The sequence below is a fragment of the Ranitomeya imitator genome, chromosome 4, assembly GCF_032444005.1.
Source record: "Ranitomeya imitator isolate aRanImi1 chromosome 4, aRanImi1.pri, whole genome shotgun sequence".
NCBI lineage: Eukaryota > Metazoa > Chordata > Amphibia > Anura > Dendrobatidae > Ranitomeya > Ranitomeya imitator.
This window is the reverse complement of record NC_091285.1, coordinates 353928442-353953564: the sequence shown is the minus strand read 5'-3', so window position 1 is coordinate 353953564 and position 25123 is coordinate 353928442. Positions and strand designations below refer to the sequence as shown.

The 25123-nt window shown below is 43.0% G+C and overlaps 1 protein-coding gene across 22 annotated transcripts in view; it reads right to left on the bottom strand.

Annotated features, from left to right (window-relative positions):
• LOC138676110 (mucin-19) overlaps window positions 1–25123 on the bottom strand; it is a 769116-nt gene that overhangs the window by 150492 nt on the left and 593501 nt on the right. For 17 of the 22 annotated variants that reach the window (XM_069765013.1, XM_069765031.1, XM_069765027.1 and 14 more), the window contains 3 exons: window positions 19189–19233; window positions 4346–4375; window positions 2445–2489 (listed from right to left, as the gene is read on the bottom strand). In XM_069765013.1, the coding sequence (XP_069621114.1) occupies window positions 2445–2489; window positions 4346–4375; window positions 19189–19233 (120 nt within the window). The remainder of the gene's footprint in view (window positions 1–2444; window positions 2490–4345; window positions 4376–19188; window positions 19234–25123) is intronic. The other 5 variants (XM_069765021.1, XM_069765025.1, XM_069765032.1 and 2 more) reach the window with 2 other exon arrangements.

The following is a 25123-nucleotide window of genomic DNA, read 5'->3' as shown; positions in this document are numbered from 1 at the left end:
CATCAGGCTTCAAGCTCCAGACAGCGGTCATCAGGTTCCATACTTTGGTCGTCAGGCTCTGGGCATCGGACCTAGGAAGGAACTCAAGCGTGATGTGCAAACACCGCCGTACTGGACATGAGCCAGACGGGCTTAACACCGCATGGTAGTCTTAGCACAGAGTAGTGGATGCTCAGCAGAAACACCAGTTTCAAGAGACTCAAAGTCACTGGGAGTGAGGCTCCAGATGCAGAGGGATTCCAGGAACATAATCACAGCAGACACAGTTCAGACAGGTTCAGGGACAGGATCAAGGATTCGGGCCTGGATATACTGCCTCCAGGACAGGCGCCAGAACAGGACAAAACAGGATTCAAGGCAAGGACTTTGGTACCAAAACATAGACGGGAGAAGTGCAGGAACACAAACACACATAGCAAAGTTCAAGAGCTTTGTGAGTGTAGATCAGGCCCCGCCCATAGGGCAGGGGAGCTTTATATATGAGCTGCCCCTCAGCAATTGGCTGGGGACAGCATTTGAAGTACACACCCTAACCATGATAAAAACAGGGGAGGTGTGGCCGCGCACGCCCTAAGCACAAACAGAAACCATTACAGCACACAGTGCAGGATCTGAGGCTCAGGGCACCTGGCTGAGACTGAAAGAACTGAACCACGTGGAAAATCATGCACCAACTGCAAATGACCTCTCAACCAGCGGACAGCTTCAAAGCAACAACCAGGGACCACACACGAGGAAGGTATGCAGCAGGGCAAATGCCTAAACAACCATGTACGACTGCGCAGCAGAGCAGGGAACTGAGAAGGCTCCATTAAGGTAACAGCCAACAGTATCCCAGCTCAAATTAGGGGGAAAAGAGTAAAGGGTTAAAGCAAACATATGCATTGTCATGCCGAAAACCAGAAACAGACATGACACTGAAGATCTACCTCTTCCAACAAGCCTACAACCTGCAGTAACCAACGATCCACCAAACTGCTGCACGATCAGCTCTACCCTCACCTACTGTATCCTCACCGATTCCTTGTAGATTGTGCACCCTCACGGGCAGGGTCCTCTCTCCTACTGTACCAGTCGTGACTTGCATTGTTTAAGATTATTGTACTTGTTTTTATTATGTATACCCCTCCTCACATGTAAAGTGCCATGGAATAAATGGCGCTATAATAATAAATAATAATAATAATATACTGCATGAGCCCCATACAGCCTTTCTATATACACCATGAGCCCCACAGCCTCCCTATATATTACATGAGGCCCCACAGCCTTCCTATAAACTGCATGAGCCCCATAGCCTCCATATATACTGCATGAACCCCACAGCCTCCCTATATACTGCATGAGCCCCACAGCCTCCCTATATAATGCATGAGATCACCACAGCCTTCCTATATACTGCATGAGCCCAACAGCCTCCCTATATAATACATGAGCCCCACAACCTCTGTATATACTGCATGAGGCCCTCATAGTTTCCCCACGTGCAGCATGACACCCCATAGCCTCCCAATGTGCAGCACAACACCCCCATAGCTTCCATATGTGCTGCATGTCACCACCATAGCATCCCCATGCACAGCATGGCCCCTCAATAGCCTCCCCATGTGCAGCATGACACCCTTATACTATCCTCATGTCCAGCATGTCACCCCCATAGCCTTCCCATGTGCTGCCTGTCACCCCCATAGCTTCTCCATGAGCTGCATTTCGCCCTCATAACATCCCCATGTGCTGCATGTCATCCCCATGTCACCCCAATGGATCCTAATGTGCTGCATGTCACCCTCTTAACATCCCCATGTGCTTCTTGTCCCTCCCATAGCATCCCCATGTCCTGCATGTCACCCCTGTAGCATCCCCATGTGCTGCATGTCACCCCACATGCAGCATGTCACCCCCATAGCATCCCCATGTGCAGCATGACGCCCCAATAGCCTCCCCATGCCCACCGAAACATAAGAAAAAAAGAACATCACATACTCATCTCGGTCCAGTTCACCTATGCTATGCTTCTGTTCATCTCTCCAGTGGCTGACTCTCCTCAGTACACAGCTGATGCAATGAAATAATGTCATCATGTCAGCTGTTTCACATGCTGATAGGTGGAGGAAGTAGCCGGAAGCCTAGCCGCCATCAATGCAGTCAGTGTAGATGGAGACAGCGACCGTGGAACTCTGGTTTCCAGTCCTACGGCTGTCTCGGTCCACAGGCAGGACTGAGTCAGCCAGAGGGCCGGATGTGGGGAGCGGACCATTCTTTGCCCAGGTCTGCACTAAAGCATCGTCTTGAGAAAAATATGGAAGGAATTCCTTTTTTCTGCTTCTGTACCACAAAAAAACAATTCTAGCCAATCTAATGACAACAAAATAATCCATGAAAAGTCACACAAAGTGGTAAAGGTATAGTGGAAGAGGAACTTTTATATTTTTCATCACACTTACCTCCTGATTCAGTTTGTACACAGTAAGGAGATCCTGGTTCACAGCCTGTAAGTAAAGCATTAATAAGATATAATTTAAATAAATCTTATTACTTAAAGGTGTTGTCTGTGATATTATTGGAAACAAGATACAAGCTAAAGGAAGCTCAAGATAGTAAGAGATGCTCGCTTTTTGAAAGCTAATTATGTGTGAGGAAGATGAAAATGAGCATGCTCATTCTTTCCATAGACTCCACGAGAAAAATCCATTTGGTTGGCCCCACAAGGTTTGCAACAATTAAATGAGTTTATTGTTCAGGTGACTCCGGGAGCACATCTGAGGCTCAACTATGATAGATATTAGATTTGAGCTGTAGATTTTTAAAAATTACTACAGCAGATTTACCATAGCCAAACCTATAATGAGTGAACATACACTAACTTGTACATTGAAACATTCATTAGTGTTGATTCTCAAAAAGATTAATAGAAGATTTCCAAAATTTTCTATAGCATTAAAATATTAAAATTATATGAAAAAGCAGCATTGTTCTATACTTTTCCTCTATGTGGTTCATGTACTGTAATTTTGAGAATAAAAAAAATGAAATAAGTAAAATACTAAATTATTAAAATTGGATACTAATATATAACCATAAAACTACACAAATAAGTTCCCAAATAAAGATCAAGAAAATGATGCAAAGATTTAAAAAAATATTAAAAAGCAAGCATAATTCTGTTTTATGTTTAGTCAACATTTAATGTGGCAATTTTAAAATAATTACAATATGAATATTGTTTTTATTTCTATTTTGTTTTTTAAAAAGCATTAATGAAAACAAAAAAACACAAGAAGTTCAGGTCCAGAGTTAACAATATATTAATAAAAGGTCTACAGCAGTGATTGCTGTTGCAGAAAATATAATTAAGAAAAGCTAGGATATTAGTGTCACGCAGAATAATCCCATTAAATGGATCTAATCTTCTTAATCATCCAATGGCCCATAATAAGGTAAAGGTACCGTCACACTAGACGATATCGCTAGCGATCCGTGACGTTGCAGTGTCCTGGCTAGCGATATCGTCCAGTGTGACACGCAGCAGCGATCAGGCCCCTGCTGTGCTGTCGCTGGTCGGGGAAGAAAGTCCAGAACTTTGTTTCGTCGCTGGACTCCCCGCAGACATCGCTGAATCGGCGTGTGTGACACCGATTCAGCGATTTCTTCGCTGGTAACCAGGGTAAACATCGGGTTACTAAGCGCAGGGCCGCGCTTAGTAACCCGATGTTTACCCTGGTTACCATCGTTAAAGTAAAAAAACAAACACTACATACTTACCTACTGCTGTCTGTCCTCGGCGCTCTGCTTCTCTGCTCTGGCTGTGAGCGCCGGGCAGCCGGAAAGCAGAGCGGTGACGTCACCACTCTGCTTTCCGGCCGCTGTGCTCACAGCCAGAGCAGAGAAGCAGAGCGCCGGAGACAGACAGCGGTAGGTAAGTATGTAGTGTTTGTTTTTTTACTTTAACGATGGTAACCAGGGTAAACATCGGGTTACTAAGCGCGGCCCTGCGCTTAGTAACCCGATGTTTACCCTGGTTACCGGCATCGTTGGTCGCTGGAGAGCGGTCTGTGTGACAGCTCTCCAGCGACCAAACAGCGACGCTGCAGCGATCCGGATCGTTGTCGGTATCGCTGCAGCGTCGCTTAGTGTGACGGTACCTTAACTCTGGCAGAAATTAGAGCATCAGATTTATATTTGCTCCATGAATTACTTGGAAATACCACATATTCAATCTGCCATAAGAAACTCTTCAATATTGAAACATGCCTTAAATTGTTAATGAAAACAATTTCTAGAGCTAAATATTGTAAGAAATTGTTTTTTGAAATGAATTGAAAAACAACTTTATGGTAAGCTTTACCTTTTTCAGCTTTCAATTCAAATATGTACTCTGAAATAATAACAAACAAAATAATTTTATGAAATTAGTACAGTGCTGATTTATTGAATTGGATTCAATAATACATAGGCCAGCTGGACAGACTTAAGATATGCCACCTAGAAGTATGAAGACATGAAGAAATGCCTCCTGGACAATAGGACACCTGGCCAGACTGAAGATATGAATGAGCTATTTTTATATCCGATGTCTCTCTTCTCAATAAAGTATGACATTGTGATCATGGAATATTTTAACTATCCAAATATTTGCTTACAATCTCTCCCAGGCAAAAGTAATGGGTCCCAAAAATTGTTATCTTCTCTTGCTGACAACTTTAGCTTTCAAAAAGTAGATGAGACAACAAGAGGATCTGCAATCTTGGATCTATTTCTTACCAACTGGGAGGAAATGGTTGAGGAAGTAAAGATCGCTGGGAATTCAGGAGGCAGCGATCATGCTATCCTCGAATTTTGAATTACAAAAGGAGGAAGACTAGCGAGAACTCAGACTTTAAGTCTGGGCTTCAGAGAGGAAGATTTTAATGGACTCAGAAAGAAGGTAGGAAAGGTCTAATGACGGGATAGCCTGAAGAAATATCAAAAGTCCATCACTTCCAAACAGAAATCAGGTGTGAGCAAGTGGGTACTAAGAGTAGGCATCTCCATATACAACTAACAAATAAAGTAGCACTCTCTTAGAGTGCTACTTTATTTGTTAGTTGGATATTCTAAAGGACAGAAGTGTCCAAGAAGGATGGGTTATTTTGCTAACTGAAATTCTCACTGCACAATGGGTAACTATCCCTAAAATAATGAACATTTGGAAGCATTTAAAGAGACCAGGATGGATGAACACAGAACATAATCACTTGCTATAAAGGAAAAAAAAGAAATTTATATTAAATGGAAAGAAGCGGGCACAAATAAGAATATAAAGCTGTTTTCAAGGAATGCTGGGCAAGCATTAGAATACAAAAAAGCCAGTAATGAAGTGAGGCTTGCAAGGGACATCAAAAGCAGTAAAAAGGATTTGGGTGTATGTCAAAAGCAAAAGTAAAGTCAAAGATGCTATAAGATTTTTACAAGGTAAAAAGGGTGAAGTGGTCAAAAGTGATGCTAAGAAGGCAGAACTTTTAAATTCCTTTTTTTTGCATCTGTGTTCTCTAATAAAAACAATTATAACATCAACTGATTTTCATGGTGCCATCGAAGGAATAAAAGAATCCGCACTATCTATAAACTGAGAGCTGGTGAGGGAACACTTAGATAATTTAAATTAATTTAAACCTTTGGTCCAGATAAAATTACATTCTAGAGTCCTGAAAGAGGTAGTAGAGAAAATTGCAGACCTGCTAGCCAGAAGCTTTCAAAAATACTGGAGAACAGAAGAAGTCCCAGAAGATTGGACAAAGACAAATGTTTTTACTATCTTTAAAAAAGGAAAGAAGATGGAGCTAGTGCCAGGTCAGTGAGCCTTACTCCTATACCAGGAAAGATGTTTGAACAAATTACTAAACAACATGTAAGTAAGTACTTGAATAAGAATACCGTAATTAACCAGAGCCAGCATGGGTTTGTAGCAAACAAGTCATGCCAGACTAATGCGATTTCCTTCTATGATGAAATCCCTGACTATGTTGATAAAGGAAATTTGGTAGACATAGCAAAACATTTGATAAAGTATCTCATACCATCCTTATTAAAAAAATGACCAAGTATGGGATTGACAAGGCTATGGTTAGATGGATTCATTACTGGCTCAGTGATTGTACTCAAAGAGTGTTAATAAATGGTTGCACATCCAATTGGAAGAGTGTTCTAAGTGGGGTAGCACAAGGCTCTGTGCTTCTCCCAGTGTTGTTTAACATTTTGTATTAATAAACTAGATATGGAAACTGAAGGTAAACTGATCAAATTTGTAGACGATGCAAAGCTAGGATGGATAGCTAACAATAGAGAAGACAGAGAAAGGATTCATACCTTGAACCTACAAAAAAAAGTTTCATAGAATAATCATTTTCTGGTAAAACGCTAACTTGAATCTCTTACTTTTGTCATTCCTTCTATTTAAACAACAGTTAAAGTTTCCATTACTTCAATTACCATATATACTTGTGTATAAGCCGAGTTTTTCAGCACATTTTTTTGTGCTGAAAATGCCCCCCTCGACTTATACACAAGTCAAGGTACAGAAAGACGGCGGAGCAGCGGGTGCTAGGAGGCAGCGCACACATCATACTCACCTACCTGCACACCCTCGGTGCTGGCACTGCATCCCATTCCGGCTGCTGGTGCCTGCCTGCAGCTCTTCCTGTGCTCAGAAGTCACATGGTACCTGTTGTGAATTCTGTGGTCGAGCTCCCTCCTGTGGTCACAAGTGGTACTGCAGCTTCTGAGTTTCCTTCCTCAGGTGATGAGGTTAAGTCGTTAGGTGCTACTCTATTTAACTCCACCTAGTGCTTTGATCCTGGCCTCCAGTCAATGTTCTAGTATTGGTCTTGCTTCCTCCTGGATCGTTCCTGTGGCCTGTCTGCTCGGCATAAGCTAAGTTCTGCTTGTGTTATTTTTGTTTGCTTTATTTTCTGTCCAGCTTGCTTTATTGGTTTTTCTTGCTTGCTGGAAGCTCTGAGACGCAGAGGGAGCACCTCCGTACCATTAGTCGGTGCGGAGGGTCTTTTTGCCCCTCTGCGTGGTTGTTTTATAGGTTTTTGTGTTGACCGCAAAGCTATCTTTCCTATCCTCGGTCTATTCAGTAAGTCGGGCCTCGCTTTGCTAAATCTATTTCATCTCTGTATTTGTACTTTCATCTTAACTCACAGTCATTATATGTGGGGGGCTGCCTTTTCCTTTGGGGAATTTCTCTGAGGCAAGGTAGGCTTATTTTTCTATCTTCAGGCCTAGCTAGTTTCTCAGGCTGTGCCGAGTTGCATAGGGAGCGTTAGGCGCAATCCACGGCTACCTCTAGTGTGGTGTGATAGGATTAGGGATTGCGGTCAGCAGAGTTCCCACGTCTCAGAGCTCGTCCTATGTTTTTTGCTTATTGTCAGGTCACTTTGTGTGCTCTGAACTTCAAGGTCCATTGTGGTTCTGAATTACCTATTCATAACAGTACTGGAGGCCAAGAGTACTAATGCTTCTCAATAGAGGGAAAAAAGAAGTTCTGAGACCATTTTTTTTTCTTTGCACTGTGTTTTGCCTTTTTTTTCCCCTAGACATTTGGGTGGTTCAGGACACAGGTGTGGACATGGACATTCAGGGTCTGTCCTCTTAGATGGATAATCTCACTATAAGTGTACAGAACATTAAAGATTTAGTGGTTCAGAATCCTATGTTAGAACCTAAAATTCCTATTCCTGATTTGTTTTCTGGAGATAGAGCTAAATTTCTGAGTTTCAAAAATAATTGCAAACTGTTTCTGGCGTTGAAACCTCGCTCCTCTGGTGACCCAGTTCAACAAGTTAAGATCATTATTTCTTTATTACGTGGCGACCCTCAAGACTGGGCATTTTCCCTTGCGCCAGGAGATCCTGCATTATGTAATACTGATGCGTTTTTTCTGGCGCTCGGATTACTGTACGATGAACCTAATTCAGTGGATCAGGCAGAGAAAAATTTGCTGGCTCTGTGTCAGGGTCAGGATGAGATAGAGATTTATTGTCAGAAGTTTAGTAAGTGGTCCGTGCTCACTCAATGGAATGAATCTGCGCTGGCAGCTATTTTCAGAAAAGGTCTCTCTGAAGCCCTTAAGGATGTCATGGTGGGATTTCCTATGCCTACTGGTCTGAATGAGTCTATGTCTTTGGCCATTCAGATTGGTCGACGCTTGCGTGAGCGTAAATCTGTGCACCATTTGGCGGTATTATCTGAGCATAAACCTGAGCCTATGCAGTGCGATAGGACTTTGACTAGAGCTGAAAGGCAAGAACACAGACGTCAGAATGGGCTGTGTTTCTACTGTAGTGATTCCACTCATGCTATCTCCGATTGTCCTAAGCGCACAAAGCGGTTCACTAAGTCTGCCACCATTGGTACGGTACAGTCGAAATTTCTTTTGTCCGTTACTTTGATCTGCTCTTTGTCTTCCTATTCTGTCATGGCATTTGTGGATTCAGGCGCTGCCCTAAATTTGATGGACTTGGAGTTTGCTAGACGCTGTGGGTTTGTCTTGGAGCCCTTGCAGTGTCTTATTCCATTGAGAGGAATTGATGCTACGCCTTTGGCCAAGAATAAGCCTCAGTATTGGACCCAGCTGACCATGTGCATGGCTCCTGCGCACCAGGAGGATATTCGCTTTCTGGTGTTGCATAATCTGCATGATGTGGTCGTGTTGGGGTTGCCATGGCTACAAGTCCATAACCCAGTATTAGATTGGAAATCAATGTCTGTGTCCAGCTGGGGTTGTCAGGGGGTACATGGTGATGTTCCATTTCTGTCTATCTCATCATCCACCCCTTCTGAGGTCCCAGAGTTCTTGTCTGATTACCGGGATGTATTCGATGAGCCCAAGTCCAATGCCCTACCTCCGCATAGGGATTGTGATTGTGCTATCGAGTTGATTCCTGGTAGTAAGTTTCCTAAGGGTCGACTGTTTAATTTATCTGTACCTGAGCACGCCGCTATGCGGAGTTACGTAAAAGAATCTTTGGAGAAGGGTCATATTCGCCCATCGTCATCGCCATTGGGAGCAGGATTCTTTTTTGTGACCAAGAAGGATGGTTCGCTGAGACCTTGTATTGATTACCGCCTTCTAAATAAAATCACGGTCAAATTTCAGTACCCCTTGCCGCTGCTATCTGATTTGTTTGCTCGGATTAAGGGGGCTAGTTGGTTCACCAAGATAGATCTTCGTGGTGCATATAATCTTGTGCGTATTAAACGGGGCGATGAATGGAAAACTGCATTTTATACACCCGAGGGCCATTTTGAGTACCTAGTTATGCCATTCGGACTTGCCAATGCTCCGTCAGTATTTCAGTCCTTTATGCATGACATCTTCCGAGAGTACCTGGATAAATTCCTGATTGTATACTTGGATGATATTTTGGTCTTCTCGGATGATTGGGAGTCTCATGTGAAGCAGGTCAGAATGGTGTTCCAGGTCCTGCGTGCTAATTCTTTGTTTGTGAAGGGATCAAAGTGTCTCTTTGGTGTTCAGAAGGTTTCATTTTTGGGGTTCATTTTTTCCCCTTCTACTATCGAGATGGACCCTGTTAAGGTCCAGGCCATTTATGATTGGACTCAGCTGACATCTCTGAAGAGTCTGCAAAAGTTCCTTGGCTTTGCTAATTTTTATCGTCGCCTCATCTGTAAATTCTCTAGTATTGCTAAACCATTGACCGATTTGACCAAGAAGGGTGCTGATGTGGTCAGTTGGTCTTCTGCTGCTGTGGAGGCTTTTCGGGCGTTGAAGCGTCGTTTTTCTTCTACCCCTGTGTTGTGTCAACCAGATGTTTCGCTTCCGTTCCAGGTCGAGGTTGATGCTTCTGAAATTGGAGCAGGGGCTGTTTTGTCACAAAGAGGTTCTGATTGCTCGGTGATGAAGCCATGCGCCTTCTTTTCCAGGAAGTTTTCGCCTGCTGAGCGAAATTATGATGTTGGCAATCGAGAGTTGCTGGCCATAAAGTGGGCATTCGAGGAGTGGCATCATTGGCTTGAAGGAGCTAAGCATCGCGTGGTGGTCTTGACTGATCACAAGAACTTGACTTATCTCGAGTCTGCCAAACGGTTGAATCCTAGACAGGCTCGTTGGTCGCTGTTTTTCTCCCGTTTTGACTTTGTGGTTTCGTACCTTCCGGGCTCTAAAAATGTGAAGGCGGATGCCCTGTCTAGGAGTTTTGTGCCCGACTCTCCGGGTTTGCCTGAGCCGGTGGGTATTCTCAAATTCTTTTGTGCAGTCCTGTCGGATTTGTGCTCGGGCTAAGCCCTGCTGTTCTCATGCCAGTGGGTTGCTTTTGCCCTTGCCGGTCCCGAAGAGGCCTTGGACACATATCTCTATGGATTTTATTTCGGATCTCCCCGTCTCTCAAAAAATGTCGGTCATTTGGGTAGTTTGTGATCGCTTCTCTAAGATGGTCCATTTGGTAACCTAGTCTAAATTGCCTTCCTCCTCTGATTTGGTGCCGTTGTTCTTCCAGCATGTGGTTCGTTTACATGGCATTCCAGAGAACATCGTTTCTGACAGAGGTTCCCAGTTTGTTTCGAGGTTTTGGCGAGCATTTTGTGCTAGGATGGGCATTGATTTGTCTTTTTCCTCAGCTTTCCATCCTCAGACAAATGGCCAAACTGAACGAACCAATCAGACCTTGGAAACATATCTGAGATGTTTTGTTTCTGCTGATCAGGATGATTGGGTGTCCTTTTTACCGTTGGCTGAGTTCGCCCTTAACCCCTTAATCCCATATGACGTACTATCCCGTCCAGGTGACCTGGGACTTAATTCCCATGGACGGGATAGTACGTCATATGCGATCGGCCGCGCTCACGGGGGGAGCGCGGCCGATCGCGGCCGGGTGTCAGCTGCCTATCGCAGCTGACATCCGGCACTATGTGCCAGGAGCGGTCACGGACCGCTCCCGGCACATTAACCCCCGGCACACCGCGATCAAAGATGATCGCGGTGTGCCGGCGGTGCAGGGAAGCATCGCGCAGGGAGGGGGCTCCCTGCGGGCTTCCCTGAGACGATCGGTACACGGTGATGTGCTCACCGTGTACCGAGCGTCTTCTCCCTGCAGTCCCCGGATCCAAAATGGCCGCCGGGCTGCATCCGGGTCCTGCAGGGAGCACTTCCGGGTCAGGATCAGGCTGCAGCTGCAGCTCTAATCCTGCCCGGCTGTATGTCAGATCACCGATCTAACAGAGTGCTGTGCACACTGTCAGATCGGTGATCTGTGATGTCCCCCCCTGGGACAAAGTGAAAAAGTAAAAAAAAAAATTTCCACACTTGTAAAAAAAAAATAAAAAAAAAATTCCTAAATAAAGCAGAAAAAAAAAAATATTATTCCCATAAATACATTTCTTTACATAAAAAAAAAACAAAAAAAACAATAAAAGTACACATATTTAGTATCGCTGCGTCCGTAACGACCCGACCTATAAAACTGGCCCACTAGTTAACCCCTTCAGTGAACACCGTAAGAAAAAAAAAAAAAAAACGAGCCAAAAAACAACGCTTTATTATCATAACGCTGAACAAAAAGTGGAATAACACGCGATCAAAAAGACGGATATAAATAACCATGGTACCTCTGAAAACGTCATCTTGTCCCGCAAAAAACGAGCCGCCATATAGCATCATAACCAAAAAAATAAAAAAGTTATAGTCCTGAGAATAAAGCGATGCCAAAATAATTATTTTTTCTATAAAATAGCTTTTATCGTATAAAAGCGCCAAAACATAAAAAAAATGATATAAATGAGGTATCGCTGTAATCGTACTGACCCGAAGAATAAAACTGCTTCATCAATTTTACCAAACGCGGAACGGTATAAACGCCTCCCCCAAAAGAAATTCATGAATAGCTGGTTTTTGGTCATTCTGCCTCACAAAAAATCGGAATAAAAAGCGATCAAAAACTGTCACATGTCCGAAAATGTAACCGATAAAAACGTCAACTCGTCCCGCAAAAAACAAGACCTCACATGACTCTGTGGACCAAAATATGGAAAAATTATAGGTCTCAAAATGTGGAGACGCAAAAACTTTTTTGCTATAAAAAGCGTCTTTTAGTGTGTGACGGCTGCCAATCATAAAAATCCGATATAAAAAACTCGCTATAAAAGTAAATCAAACCCCCCTTCATCACCCCCTTAGTTAGGCTAGGTTCACATTGCGTTAATGGGTTAACGCTAACGGACAGCGTTGCACGGCGAAAATGTCACAATTAACGCCGTGCAACGGGTCCGTTAGCACAACCATTGACAGCAATGTGATTTTCGGGTGTAGCGCATCGCTAGAGCGTGCCATTTTCGGCTCGCGCTAGCAAGGTGCCGTTCTTTTGTGGCGCGCCTCAGACGCTGCTTGCAGCGTCCGCGGCGCGCCCGAGGTCCGATCCCCGATCTTCCAGAGCGGGGACGTTAACGCGACCACTAAACACGACACCTAAAAAGACATTGCGTTAGCGCAATCCGCTAGTGCTAAACGGATTTCCCTAATGCAATGTGAACCTAGCCTTAGGGAAAAATAATAAAATTAAAAAAAATGTATTTATTTCCATTTTCCCATTAGGGTTAGGGTTAGGGCTAGGGTTAGGGCTAGGGTTAGGGTTAGGGTTTGTATTACATTTACGGTTGGGATTAGGGTTGGGATTAGAATTAGGGGTGTGTCAGGGTTAGGTGTGTGGTTAGGGTTACAGTTGGGATTAGGGTTAGGGGTGCGTTTGGATTAGGGTTTCAGTTATAATTGGGGGTTTCCACTGTTTAGACACATCAGGGGCTCTCCAAACGCGACATGGCGTCCGATCTCAATTCCAGCCAATTCTGCATTGAAAAAGTAAAACAGTGCTCCTTCACTTCCGAGCTCTCCCGTGCGCCCAAACAGGGGTTTACCCCAACATATGGGGTATCATCGTACTCGAGACAAATTGGACAACAACTTTTTGGGTCCAAGTTCTCTTGTTATCCTTGGGAAAATAAACATTTGGGGGGCTAAAAATCATTTTTGTGGGAAAAAAAAGGATTTTTTATTTTCACGGCTCTGCGTTGTAAACTGTAGTGAAACACTTGGGGGTTCAAAGTTTTCACAACACATCTAGATAAGTTCCATGGGAGGTCTAGTTTCAATATGGGGTCACTTGTGGGTGGTTTCTACTGTTTGGGTACATCAGGGGCTCTGCAAATGCAACGTGACGCCTGCAGACCAATCCATCTAAGTCTGCATTCCAAATGGCGCTCCTTCCCTTCCGAGCTCTGCCATGCGCCCAAACAGTGGTTCCCCCCCACATACGGGGTATCAGCGTACTCAGGACAAATTGAACAACAACTTTTGGGGTCCAATTTATTCTGTTACCCTTGTAAAAATACAAAGCTGGGGGCTAAAAAATCATTTTTGTGAAAAAAAAAAAGAATTTTTATTTTCACGGCTCTGCGTTATAAACTGTAGTGAAACACTTAGGGGTTCAAAGTTCTCACAACACATCTAGATAAGTTCCTTGGGAGGTCTAGTTTCTAATATGGGGTCACTTGTGGGGGGTTTGTACTGTTTGGGTACATCAGGGGCTCTGCAAATGCAACGTGACTCCTGCAGACCAATCCATCTAAGTCTGCATTCCAAATGGCGCTCCTTCCCTTCCGAGCTCTGCCATGCGCCCAAACAGTGGTTCCCCCCCACATATGGGGTATCAGCGTACTCAGGACAAATTGGACAACAACTTTTGGGGTCCAATTTATTATGTTACCCTTGTGAAAATACAAAACTGGGGGCTAAAAAATAATTTTTGCGAAAAAAAAATAAAATTATTTTAACGGCTCTGCGTTATAAACTGTAGTGAAACATTTGGGGGTTCAAAGCTCTCAAAACACATCTAGATAAGTTCCTTATGGGGTCTAGTTTCCAAAATGGTGTCACTTGTGGGGGGTTTTAATGTTTAGGCACATCAGGGGCTCTCCAAACCAACATGGCGTCCCAACTTAATTCCAGTCAATTTTGCATTGAAAAGTCAAATGGCGCTCCTTCCCTTCCGAGCTCTGCTATGCACCCAAAAAGTGGTTTACCCCCACATATGGGGTATCGTCGCACTCAGGACAAATTGCACAACAACTTTTGTGGTCTAATTTCTTCTCTTACCCTTGGGAAAATAAAAAATTGGGGGCGAAAAGATCATTTTTGTGAAAAAATAAGATTTTTTATTTTTACGGCTCTGCATTATAAACTTCTGTGAAGCACTTGTTGGGTCAAAGTGCTCACCACACATCTAGATAAGTTCCTTAAGGGGTCTACTTTTCAAAATGGTGTCACTTGTGAGGGGTTCCAATGTTTAGGCACATCAGGGGCTCTCCAAACGCAACATGGCGTCCCATCTCAATTCCAGTCAATTTTGCATTGAAAAGTCAAATGGCGCTCCTTCCCTTCCGAGCTCTGCCATACGCCCAAACAATAGTTTACACCCATATATGGGGTATCAGCGTACTCAGGACAAATTGGCCAACAATTTTTGAGGTCCAATTTCTTCTCTTACTCTTGGGAAAATAAAAAATTGGGGGCGAAAAGATCATTTTTGTGAAAAAATATGATTTTTTATTTTTACGGCTCTGCATTATAAACTTCTGTGAAGCAATTGGTGGGTCAAAGTGGTCACCACACATCTAGATAAGTTCCTTAGGGTGTCTACTTTCCAAAATGGTGTCACTTGTGGGGGGGTTTCAATGTTTAGGCACATCAGTGGCTCTCCAAACGCAACATGGTGTCCCATCTCAATTCCTGTCAATTTTGCATTTAAAAGTCAAATGGCGCTCCTTCCCTTCCGAGCTCTGCCATGCGCCCAAACAGTGGTTTACTCCCACATATGGGCTATCAGCGTACTCAGTACAGATTGTACAACAATGTTTGGCATCCATTTTATCCTGTTACCCTTGGTAAAATAAAACAAATTGGAGCTGAAATAAATTTTGTGTGAAAAAAAGTTAAATATTCATTCTTATTTAAACATTCCAAAAATTCCTGTGAAACCCCTGAAGGGTTAATAAACTTCTTGAATGTGGTTTTGAGCACCTTGAGGGGTGCAGTTTTTAGAATGGTCTCACACTTGGGTATTTTCTATCATATAGACCCCTCAAAATGACATCAAATGAGATGTGGTCCCTAAAAAAAAATGGTGTTGTAAAAATGAGAAATTGCTGGTCAACTTTTAACCCTTATAACTCCCTAACAAAAAAAAATTTTGGTTCCAAAATTGTGCTGATGTAAAGTAGACATGTGGGAAATGTTACTTATTAAGTATTTTGCGTGAGATATCTCTGTGATTTAAGGGCATAAAAATTTAAAGTTGGAAAATTGCGAAACTTTCTAAATTTTCGCCAAATTTCCGTTTTTTTCACAAATAAACGCAAGTTATATCGAATAAATGTTACTACTAAAATGAAGTACAATATGTCACGAGAAAACAATGTCAGAATCGCCAAGATCCGTTGAAGCGTTCCAGAGTTATAACCTCATAAAGGGACAGTGGTCAGAATTGTAAAAATTGGCCCGGTCATTAACGTGCAAACCACCCTCGGGGCTTAAGGGGTTAATAATCGGGCCAGCTCGGCTACCTTGGTTTCGCCGTTTTTCTGCAATTCTGGGTTCCATCCTCGTCTCTCTTCAGGGCAGGTTGAGTCTTCGGACTGTCCTGGTGTGGATACTGTGGTGGACAGGTTGCAGCGGATTTGGACTCATGTAGTGGACAATTTGACCTTGTCCCAGGAGAAGGCTCAACGTTTCGCTAATCGCAGACGCTGTGTGGGTCCCCGACTTCGTGTTGGGGATTTGGTTTGGTTGTCATCTCGTTTTATTCCTATGAAGGTTTCCTCTCCTAAGTTTAAGCCTCGTTTCATTGGTCCGTATAGGATTTCTGAGGTTCTTAATCCTGTGTCTTTTCGTTTGACCCTTCCAGATTCTTTTTCCATCCATAACGTATTCCATAGGTCATTGTTGCGGAGATACATGGCACCTATGGTTCCATCTGTTGATCCTCCTGCCCCGGTTTTGGTGGAGGGGGAGTTGGAGTATATAGTGGAGAAGATTTTGGATTCTCGTGTTTCGAGACGGAAACTCCAGTATCTGGTTAAGTGGAAGGGTTATGGTCAGGAAGATAATTCCTGGGTCTTTGCCTCTGATGTCCATGCTGCCGATCTTGTTCGTGCCTTTCATATGGCTCATCCTGGTCGGCCTGGGGGCTCTGGTGAGGGTTCGGTGATCCCTCCTCAAGGGGGGGGTACTGTTGTGAATTCTGTGGTCGAGCTCCCTCCTGTGGTCACAAGTGGTACTGCGGCTTCTGAGTTTCCTTCCTCAGGTGATGAGGTTAAGTCGTTAGGTGCTGCTCTATTTAACTCCACCTAGTGCTTTGATCCTGGCCTCCAGTCAATGTTCTAGTATTGGTCTTGCTTCCTCCTGGATCGTTCCTGTGGCCTGTCTGCTCGGCATAAGCTAAGTTCTGCTTGTGTTATTTTTGTTTGCTTTATTTTCTGTCCAGCTTGCTTTATTGGTTTTTCTTGCTTGCTGGAAGCTCTGAGACGCAGAGGGAGCACCTCCGTACCGTTAGTCGGTGGGGAGGGTCTTTTTGCCCCTCTGCGTGGTTGTTTTATAGGTTTTTGTGTTGACCGCAAAGCTATCTTTCCTATCCTCGGTCTATTCAGTAAGTCGGGCCTCGCTTTGCTAAATCTATTTCATCTCTGTGTTTGTACTTTCATCTTAACTCACAGTCATTATATGTGGGGGGCTGCCTTTTCCTTTGGGGAATTTCTCTGAGGCAAGGTAGGCTTATTTTTCTATCTTCAGGCCTAGCTAGTTTCTCAGGCTGTGCCGAGTTGCATAGGGAGCGTTAGGCGCAATCCACGGCTACCTCTAGTGTGGTGTGATAGGATTAGGGATTGCGGTCAGCAGAGTTCCCACGTCTCAGAGCTCGTCCTATGTTTTTTGCTTATTGTCAGGTCACTTTGTGTGCTCTGAACTTCAAGGTCCATTGTGGTTCTGAATTACCTATTCATAACAGGTACCGCTCATTAGGTGATGACTATGGACACGTCTCCACTCCCATAGGCGTGGAGCGCATATTAATCACCTTAATGTAATGCAGACAGGCGCCAGCAGCCGGAATGAGATGCAGTGCCAGCACCCAGGGCGCACAGGTAGGTGAGTATGATGTTTTGTTTTTGTTTTGTTTTTCCACAGGAAAAATGCACACAGGGATAGGGGATAAGGAGGCATGCATACAGGGATGGAATGAGGGAGGCATGCATATAGGGATGGAACTGGGGAGGCATGCATACAGGGATGGAACGGGGAGGCATGCATACAAGGATGGAACGGGGAGGCATGCATACAAGGATGGAACGGGGAGGCATAAATACATGGATGGAACAAGGAGGCATGCATACAGGGATGGAACGGGGAGGCATGCATACAGGGATGGAGCGAGAAGGCATAAATACATGGACGGAACAAGGAGGCATACATACAGGGATGGAACGGGGAGGCATAAATACATGGACGGAACAAAAAGGGATGCTTACAGGGACGGAACAGGGGAGGCATACAGACAGTGGCATCGATGAGAAAGCACTCATACCAGGACAGGGAAGGGGGAGACATGCATACAATGACAGAGACAGGGGAAGAATGCAGACAGGGATGGGGAGGCATTCTTACCAAGACATGCAGACAGAGACAGGGATGGGGAGGCATTCATACCAGGACAGCGATGGAGGGAGCAAGACAGGGATGAGGGGACAATGCATACCCAGCTTATACTCGAGTCCATAAGCTTACCCAGTTTTCCGTGGAAAAGTAGGTGCCTCAGCTTCTACTTGGGTCGGCTTATACTCAAGTATATGTGGTATTTTACAAGAGTAAAACATATCATGAAATGATAACACAGATGTGCAAAATTTAGGGTTATGAAAATTGTTTCAAATCCAATGACTGATTATTGTTTTCTTATGCCCCGTTTTCAAAAACACTTGTATTTGAAACCAAGTATGGATTTTGCAGGAAAGTTCGCGAAATTAGATACAAGCAAGATGAAATAAGAAAATTTGTTATTGTAGCCAAAAATGTAGGCCTCTCTGACCTTTCCCGGCTCCTGCGCCCTGCAATACTTTGCTCTGCCCTCAACAGGGCAGACAAAGTACGCCTGTGCCGGGGCTGCGGCAGGAAGACAAGAAGAGGACGTCATTGCATGAAGATGGGAGGCAATGGACCCGGACCACGCCCATCAGACCGGACCGCACTGGGACCGCCCCTGGGTGAGTATAATATAACTTGTTTTTCTTACCTTTCATGTTACATCGGGGGCTTTTCTACAGCATTACAGAATGCTATAGATAAGCCCCTAATGATGGTGGCCTTATCTCATATACAATTTTCGGGGTGACAGATTCCCCTTGATTCAGACAGTGTTTGAAATATGGTACACAGGTACTTAAAACTCTTTCCTTCTGTCAATAGAGCTTTCACAAACTGCTTGATCAGTCCAAGATTAATGTTGTATTTTGGCAGGAGAACTTTAGTGGGATCAATTAAACTTTCTGCAACTATGTTCTCTTGTCCAGGTTGCAAAGAACTTTTTTGGCTTCAGTGGTGAGTCCTTTCCTGGCTGTCCCATTCACACAAAAAGCATGGGTACTTTGTGCATCCTCCTTGCTGCCAAAGGAGCAAAAAAAGCTTTCAGATTACTACATAATAACCATTCTTGATCCTCGTAGTTAACTTTCTTAAGAATAAAGCTTTCCTTAAAGTGCACAGAATGCTCTGCAGTCACTGAAGCATACTTGGTGCCATGATGCAGTAGCGCAGCTTTAACACTTTTTTTGATGAATCAATAAAGAGTCTCCATTCGCTCACATGTTAAATTTTTCCATCAGTCCAAGAATATCTCTGCAATACACTAGAGCACCGTCTTGAGAAAAGTATGGAAGGAAATGTTTTTCTCTGCTTCTTTACAATGAAAAAGCATTTCTAACCAATCTAATGACACCAAATCATCCACCAAAAGTCAGGCAAAAAGGTCAAAGTATGGTGCAAAAAGTCACTGTTTGTGAAAACAACTTTTGTAGATCTGTGTAATTGTATGGTCATTTTATTGGGCTTAGGCTACAAAGAGGAGCTTTTATATTTTTCATGACACTTACCTCCTGATTCAGTTTGTACACAATAAGGAGATCCTGGCTCACAGCCTGGAAGTAGAGAATTACTAAGATTTAACCTAAATAAATTTTATTTTTTACAGGTGTTGTCAGTGATTTTATTGAAAATAAATTGTAAGCTCCAGGAAGCTCAAAATAGATAGAGATGCTCACTTTTTGAAAGGCCCAGGAAAAAATATCTGGCAGGTATTTTTTTGTGAGGAAGAGGCAGATGAAAATGAGCATGCCATTTCCTTCCATAGACTCTACAAGAAAAATCCAGTTGCTTGGCCCCACCATGTTTGCCCCTATGAGTATGGTATTCAGAAGTGTCCAGGTGCACATCTGAGGCACAACTATGATAGTACTTAGATTTAAGCTGCAGATTTCTACACTACACCATAGCATATTTGCCATAGCCAAATCTGTGATGAGTGAACATACCGTCACTGCAATATTTAAACAATTAGTAATGCTGATTGTAAGAAAGATTAATATAAGCTTTTCCAAGATTTTATAAAGCATAAAAATATTAAATTTACATTTAAATGCATCATTGTGTTATATTTAACCTATATGTTGGTCATGTTCAGGAATTTTTGAGAAGAGAAAAAACATTTTATAATATTAGTAAAATGCTGATTTATAGAATTGGATAGTAATATATAAACACAAAGTTATATAAATAAATGCTCAAATAAAGAACAAGAAAATTCTGAAAATAATAAAATAAACATTAATAAAAAGCAAGCATTATTATGTTATGTTATATTTGGTAAACACTTCATGATATAATTTTAACCCCTTTCTGCCACCATGGATTGATTAGTACGTCCAATGCAATCAGCCGCGATCCCGGGTGTCAGCTGATTCTCACAGCTGACATCCGGCCCTAAGTGCCACCAGCTGTCACGGACAGCTCCCGGCACTTTGACCCCCAGAACACTGCAATCAAACATGATTGCAGCGTTCCTGAGCCAGCAAAGGGGCTTACAGCCCGCCTGCCTTTGGATCGGAGACCCCACGGCATGACGTGGGATCACGATCGCTCCCATAGTCATGACAACATCCGGGTTACCAGAGCTGAGAGACTTCCTTTCGTGTGCAGTGCATATTAGGAAGTCTCAGAGGTCAGTTTGCACAGCGCTGACAGCTTATATGGCATGCAGTTCGGCATGACATATAAGTGATCAGCCTGCACAAAATGAGTGTCCCAAAGTGGGACACAGTGTAAAAGTTAGAATGAATTAAAAAAAATGTAATAATTGTAAAAATATCTTTAAAAAAATAATAAAAAAATAATAAAAAATAAATATTTATTCTATCAATAAATAAATAGTTGAATAAAAAAAATCTAAACAATAAAAGTACACATTTATAGCATGGCTGTGTCCGTAACAACCCGACCTATAAAACTGTACCACTAATTAACCCCTTTAGTGAACACCATTAACAAAAAAAAATCAAGGCAAATAAACAATGCTTTATTTATCATCATACCACTGAACAAAAAGTGGAATAACACGCAATCAAAAAGATGGTACCACTTAAAACATCATCTTGTCCCACAAAAAACAAGCCACCATATAGCTCCATCACCGGAAAAATAAAAAGGTTATAGCTCTCAGAATAAAGCGATGCAAAAATAATTATTTTTTATATAAAATAGTTTTTATTGTATAAAAGCGGAAAAACATAAAAAATATAAATGAGGTATCGCTGTCATCATACTGACCTGAAGAACCAAACTGATTTATCAATTTTACCACATGTGGAACGATATAAATGCCCCCCAAAAGAAATTCATGAATTGATGGTTTTTGTTCATTTTGCCTCACAAAAATCGGAATAAAAAGTGATCAAAAAATGTCATGTGCCCGAAAATGGTACCAATAAAATCCTCAACTTGTCCTGCAAAAAAGAAGACTACACATGACCTCGTGGACCAAAATATGGAAAAATTATAGATCTCAAAATGTGGTGATGCAAAAACTATTTTTTGCAATTAAAAGCATCTTTTAGTGTGTGACAGCTGCCAAACATACAAACCCGCTATAAATAGTAAATCAAACCCCCTTTATCACCCCCTTAGTTAGGGAAAAATAATAAAATACAAAATATGTATTTATTTCCATTTTCCCATTAGGGTTAGGGTTAAAGTTAGGTTTGGGGCTGAAGTTAGGGTTAGTGTTGGGGCTAAATTCAGGGTTAGGGTTGGGGCTTAAGTTAGGGTTAGGGTTGGGGCTAGAGTTGGAGTTAAAGTTTGGATTACGTTTATGGTTGGGGTTAGGGTTGGGATTAGGATTGGGATTAGATTAGGGTTAGTGGTGTGTCAGAGTTAGGGGTGTGGTTAGGGTTATGGTTAGGGTTAGGCTTAGGGTTTGGGGTGTGCTAGGGTTAGGGGTGTGGTTCGGAATGGGATTAGGGTTAGGCGTGTGTTCGGGTTAGGGGTGTGGATAGGGTTATGGTTAGGGTTGGGATTAGGGTTAGGGGTGTCTTAGGGTTAGGGTTGGAGTTAGAATTGGGGAGTTTCCACTGTCTAGGCACATCAGGCACATCCGATCTCAATTCCAGCCAATTCTGCATTGAAAAAGGTGCATGGTGCTCCATCTCTTCCGAGCTCTTCTGTGCAAACACAAATTCTTTGGTATTATTATCTTCATTTCATTTGTCTTCAATGAAAAAACACAAAAAGAAATGTCCTAAAGCCAAATTCGATATAATTCCACACCAAATATAAAAAAGGGTGGACAAAAGTATTGGCACTGTTCGAAAAATCATGTGATGCTTCTCTAATTTGTGTAATTAACAGCACCTGTAACTTACCTGTGGCACCTAACAGGTGTTGGCAATAACTAAATCACACTTGCAGCCAGTTGACATGGATTAAAGTTGACTCAACCCCTGTCCTGTGACCTTGTGTGTACCATATTGAGCATGGAGAAAAGAAAGAAGACCAAAGAACTGTCTGAGGACTTGAGGAACCAAATTGTGAGGAAGTATAAGCAATCTCAAGGCTACAAGTCCATCTCCAAAGACCTGAATGTTCCTGTGTCTACCGTGCACAGTGTCATCAAGAAGTTTAAAGCCCCTGGCACTGTGGCTAACCTCCCTAGATGTGGACGGAAAAGAAAAATTGTCAAGAGATTTCAACGCAAGATTGTGCGGATGTTGGATAAAGAACCTCGACTAACATCCAAACAAGTTCAAGCTGCCCTGCAGTCCGAGGGTACAACAGTGTCAACCCGTACTATCTGTCGGCATCTGAATGAAAAGGGACTGTATGGTAGGAGACCCAGGAAGACCCCACTTCTTACCCTGAGACATGAAAAAGCCAGGCTGGAGTTTGCCAAAACTTACCTGAAAAAGCCTAAAACATTGTGGAAGAATGTTCTCTGGTCAGATGAGACAAAAGTAGAGCTTTTTGAGCAAAGGCATCAACATAGAGTTTACAGGAGAAAAAAAAGAGGCATTCAAAGAAAAGAACACAGTCCCTACAGTCAAACATGGCGGAGGTTCCCTGATGTTTTGGGGTTGCTTTGCTGTCTCTGGCACTGGACTGCTAGACCGTTTGCATTATGAAGTCTGAAGACTACCAACAAATTTTGCAGCATAATGTAGGGCTCAGTGTGAGAAAGCTGGGTCTCCCTCAGAGGTCATGGGTCCTCCAGCAGGACAATGACCCAAAACACACTTCAAAAAGCACTAGAAAATGGTTTGAGAGAAAGCACTGGAGATTTCTAAGGTGGCCAGCAATGAGTCCAGACCTGAATCCCATAGAACACCTGTGGAGAGATCTAAAAATGGCAGTTTGGAGAAGGCACCCTTCAAACATCAGGGACCTGGAGCAGTTTGCCAAAGAAGAATGGTCTAAAATTCCAGCAGAGCATTTTAAGAAACTCATTGATGGTTACCGGAAGTGGTTGGTCACAGGTATTTTGGCTAAAGGTTGTGCAACCAAGTATTAGGCTGAGGGTGCCAATACTTTTGTCTGGCCCATTTTTGGAGTTTTGTGTGAAATGATCAATGTTTTGCTTTTTGCTCCATTCTCTTTTGTGTTTTTTCATTTAAGACAAATTAAATGAAGATAATAATACCAAAGAATTTGTGATTGCAATCATTTTCAGGAAGAAACTGAGTATTATCTGACAGAATTGCAGGGGTGTCAATACCTTTGGCCACAACTGTAGGTACATCAGGGGCTCTCCAAACGCAATATGGCTTGCAATCTCAATTCCAGCCAATTTTGCACTGAAAAGTCAAACGGCGCTCCTTCCCTTCCGAGCTCTGCTATGTGCCCAAAAAGAAGTTTACCCCCACATGTGGGGTATGAGCATACTCAGAACAAAATGCTGGGGGTTCTAGTTTCCAATATGGGGTCAATTGTGGGGGGTTTATACTGTTTAGGTACATCAGGGGCTCTGCAAATGCAACTGATGCCCGCTGACCACTCCATCAAAGTCTGCATTCTAAAACAGCGCTCATTCACTTCCGAGCTCTGCCATGCACCCAAATGGTGATGCCACCCACATATGGGCCATCAGCGTACTCAGGACAAATTGCACAACAACATTTGCAGTCCAATTTCTCCAGATACCCTTGGGAAAATAAAAAAATGTGGGCTAAAAGATCATTTTTGATGAAAAAATGACTTTTTTAATTTTCATGGCTCTACATTATAAACTTTAGTGAAACAATTGGGGCTTCAAAGTGCTCACCACACATGTAGATAAGCTCCTTGGGTGGTCTAGTTTCCAAAATGGGGTCACTTGTGGGGGGTTTCCACTGTTTAGGCGCATCAGGGGCTCTTGAAATGCAACATGGTGTCCGATCTCAATTTCAGCCAATTTTGCACTGAAGTCATACGGCGCTCCTTCCATTCCGAGCTCTGCCATGCGCTCAAACAGTGGTTTACCCCCACATATGGGGTATCAGCGTACTCAGGACAAATTGAACAACAACTTTTGATGTCCAATTTCTCCTGTTACCCTGGGTAAAATAAAACAAATTGGATCTGAATTAAAACATTTTGTGAAAAAAAGTTAAATGCTCATTTTTTTAAAGGGGTATTGTTTCTCCTTAAACTCTATAGCGCCATCTGTTGGAAGTAGCGATCCTACAAGTCACAATCAACCCTTTAAACGAGTCATGCGATATGACTTAGGATAAAAGCCAAATCAGTATCTCAATTCACAGACATGGTGTTTTGGGCTGTTGGCCCTCGTCAGTGCGAAGCATGAGAACTAATTTGGCTAGGTGAGAGGCTCTGGACTGGGTTCTAAGGGGTATTGTTTCTCCTTATGGAGAGTGACATACCATCTCTAGCTTGTCTAGGTAAGGAAGCTCTTTTGCTGTGCAATGCTCCTCTGGGAAATATAATATGCAAACTGCCTCTTCAGAAGATCGCAACCCGGGGTCCACCGTACAGAGATGTAAAACTGCAGCTAAAGTAAACAATGGTGGAGAATAGGGTTGAGCGAAAGGGATCGGACAAATTAAAAAATCGACGACTTTCGGGAAAAACGGGTTTCATGAAAACCGACCCGATCCTAGTGTGGGATCAACCATGAGGTCGGCAATCTGCGTGCAAAACTCGCGTTTCGTAAGACGCTTTCAGCGCCATTTTTCAGCCAATGAAGGAGGACGCACAGTGTGGGCAGCGTGATGACATAGGTCACGGTCCCCACCATCTTAGAGAAGGGCATGGCAGTGACTGGCTTGCTTTCTGCAGTGTCACAGTGACTATAAAGGGGCGTGCACGCCGGCCGCCATCTTACTTCTGCAAATCTTAGCATAGGGAGAGGTTGCTGCAGCTTCATCAGAAGAAGGGATAAAGTTAGGGAGGGAAGATTAACCCCCAAAATGCTTGTGCTGTAGCTATTTCCACTGTCCAACACCACTATTTTTTTGCAGAGACATTGGAGGCTATATTTTTGTGCAT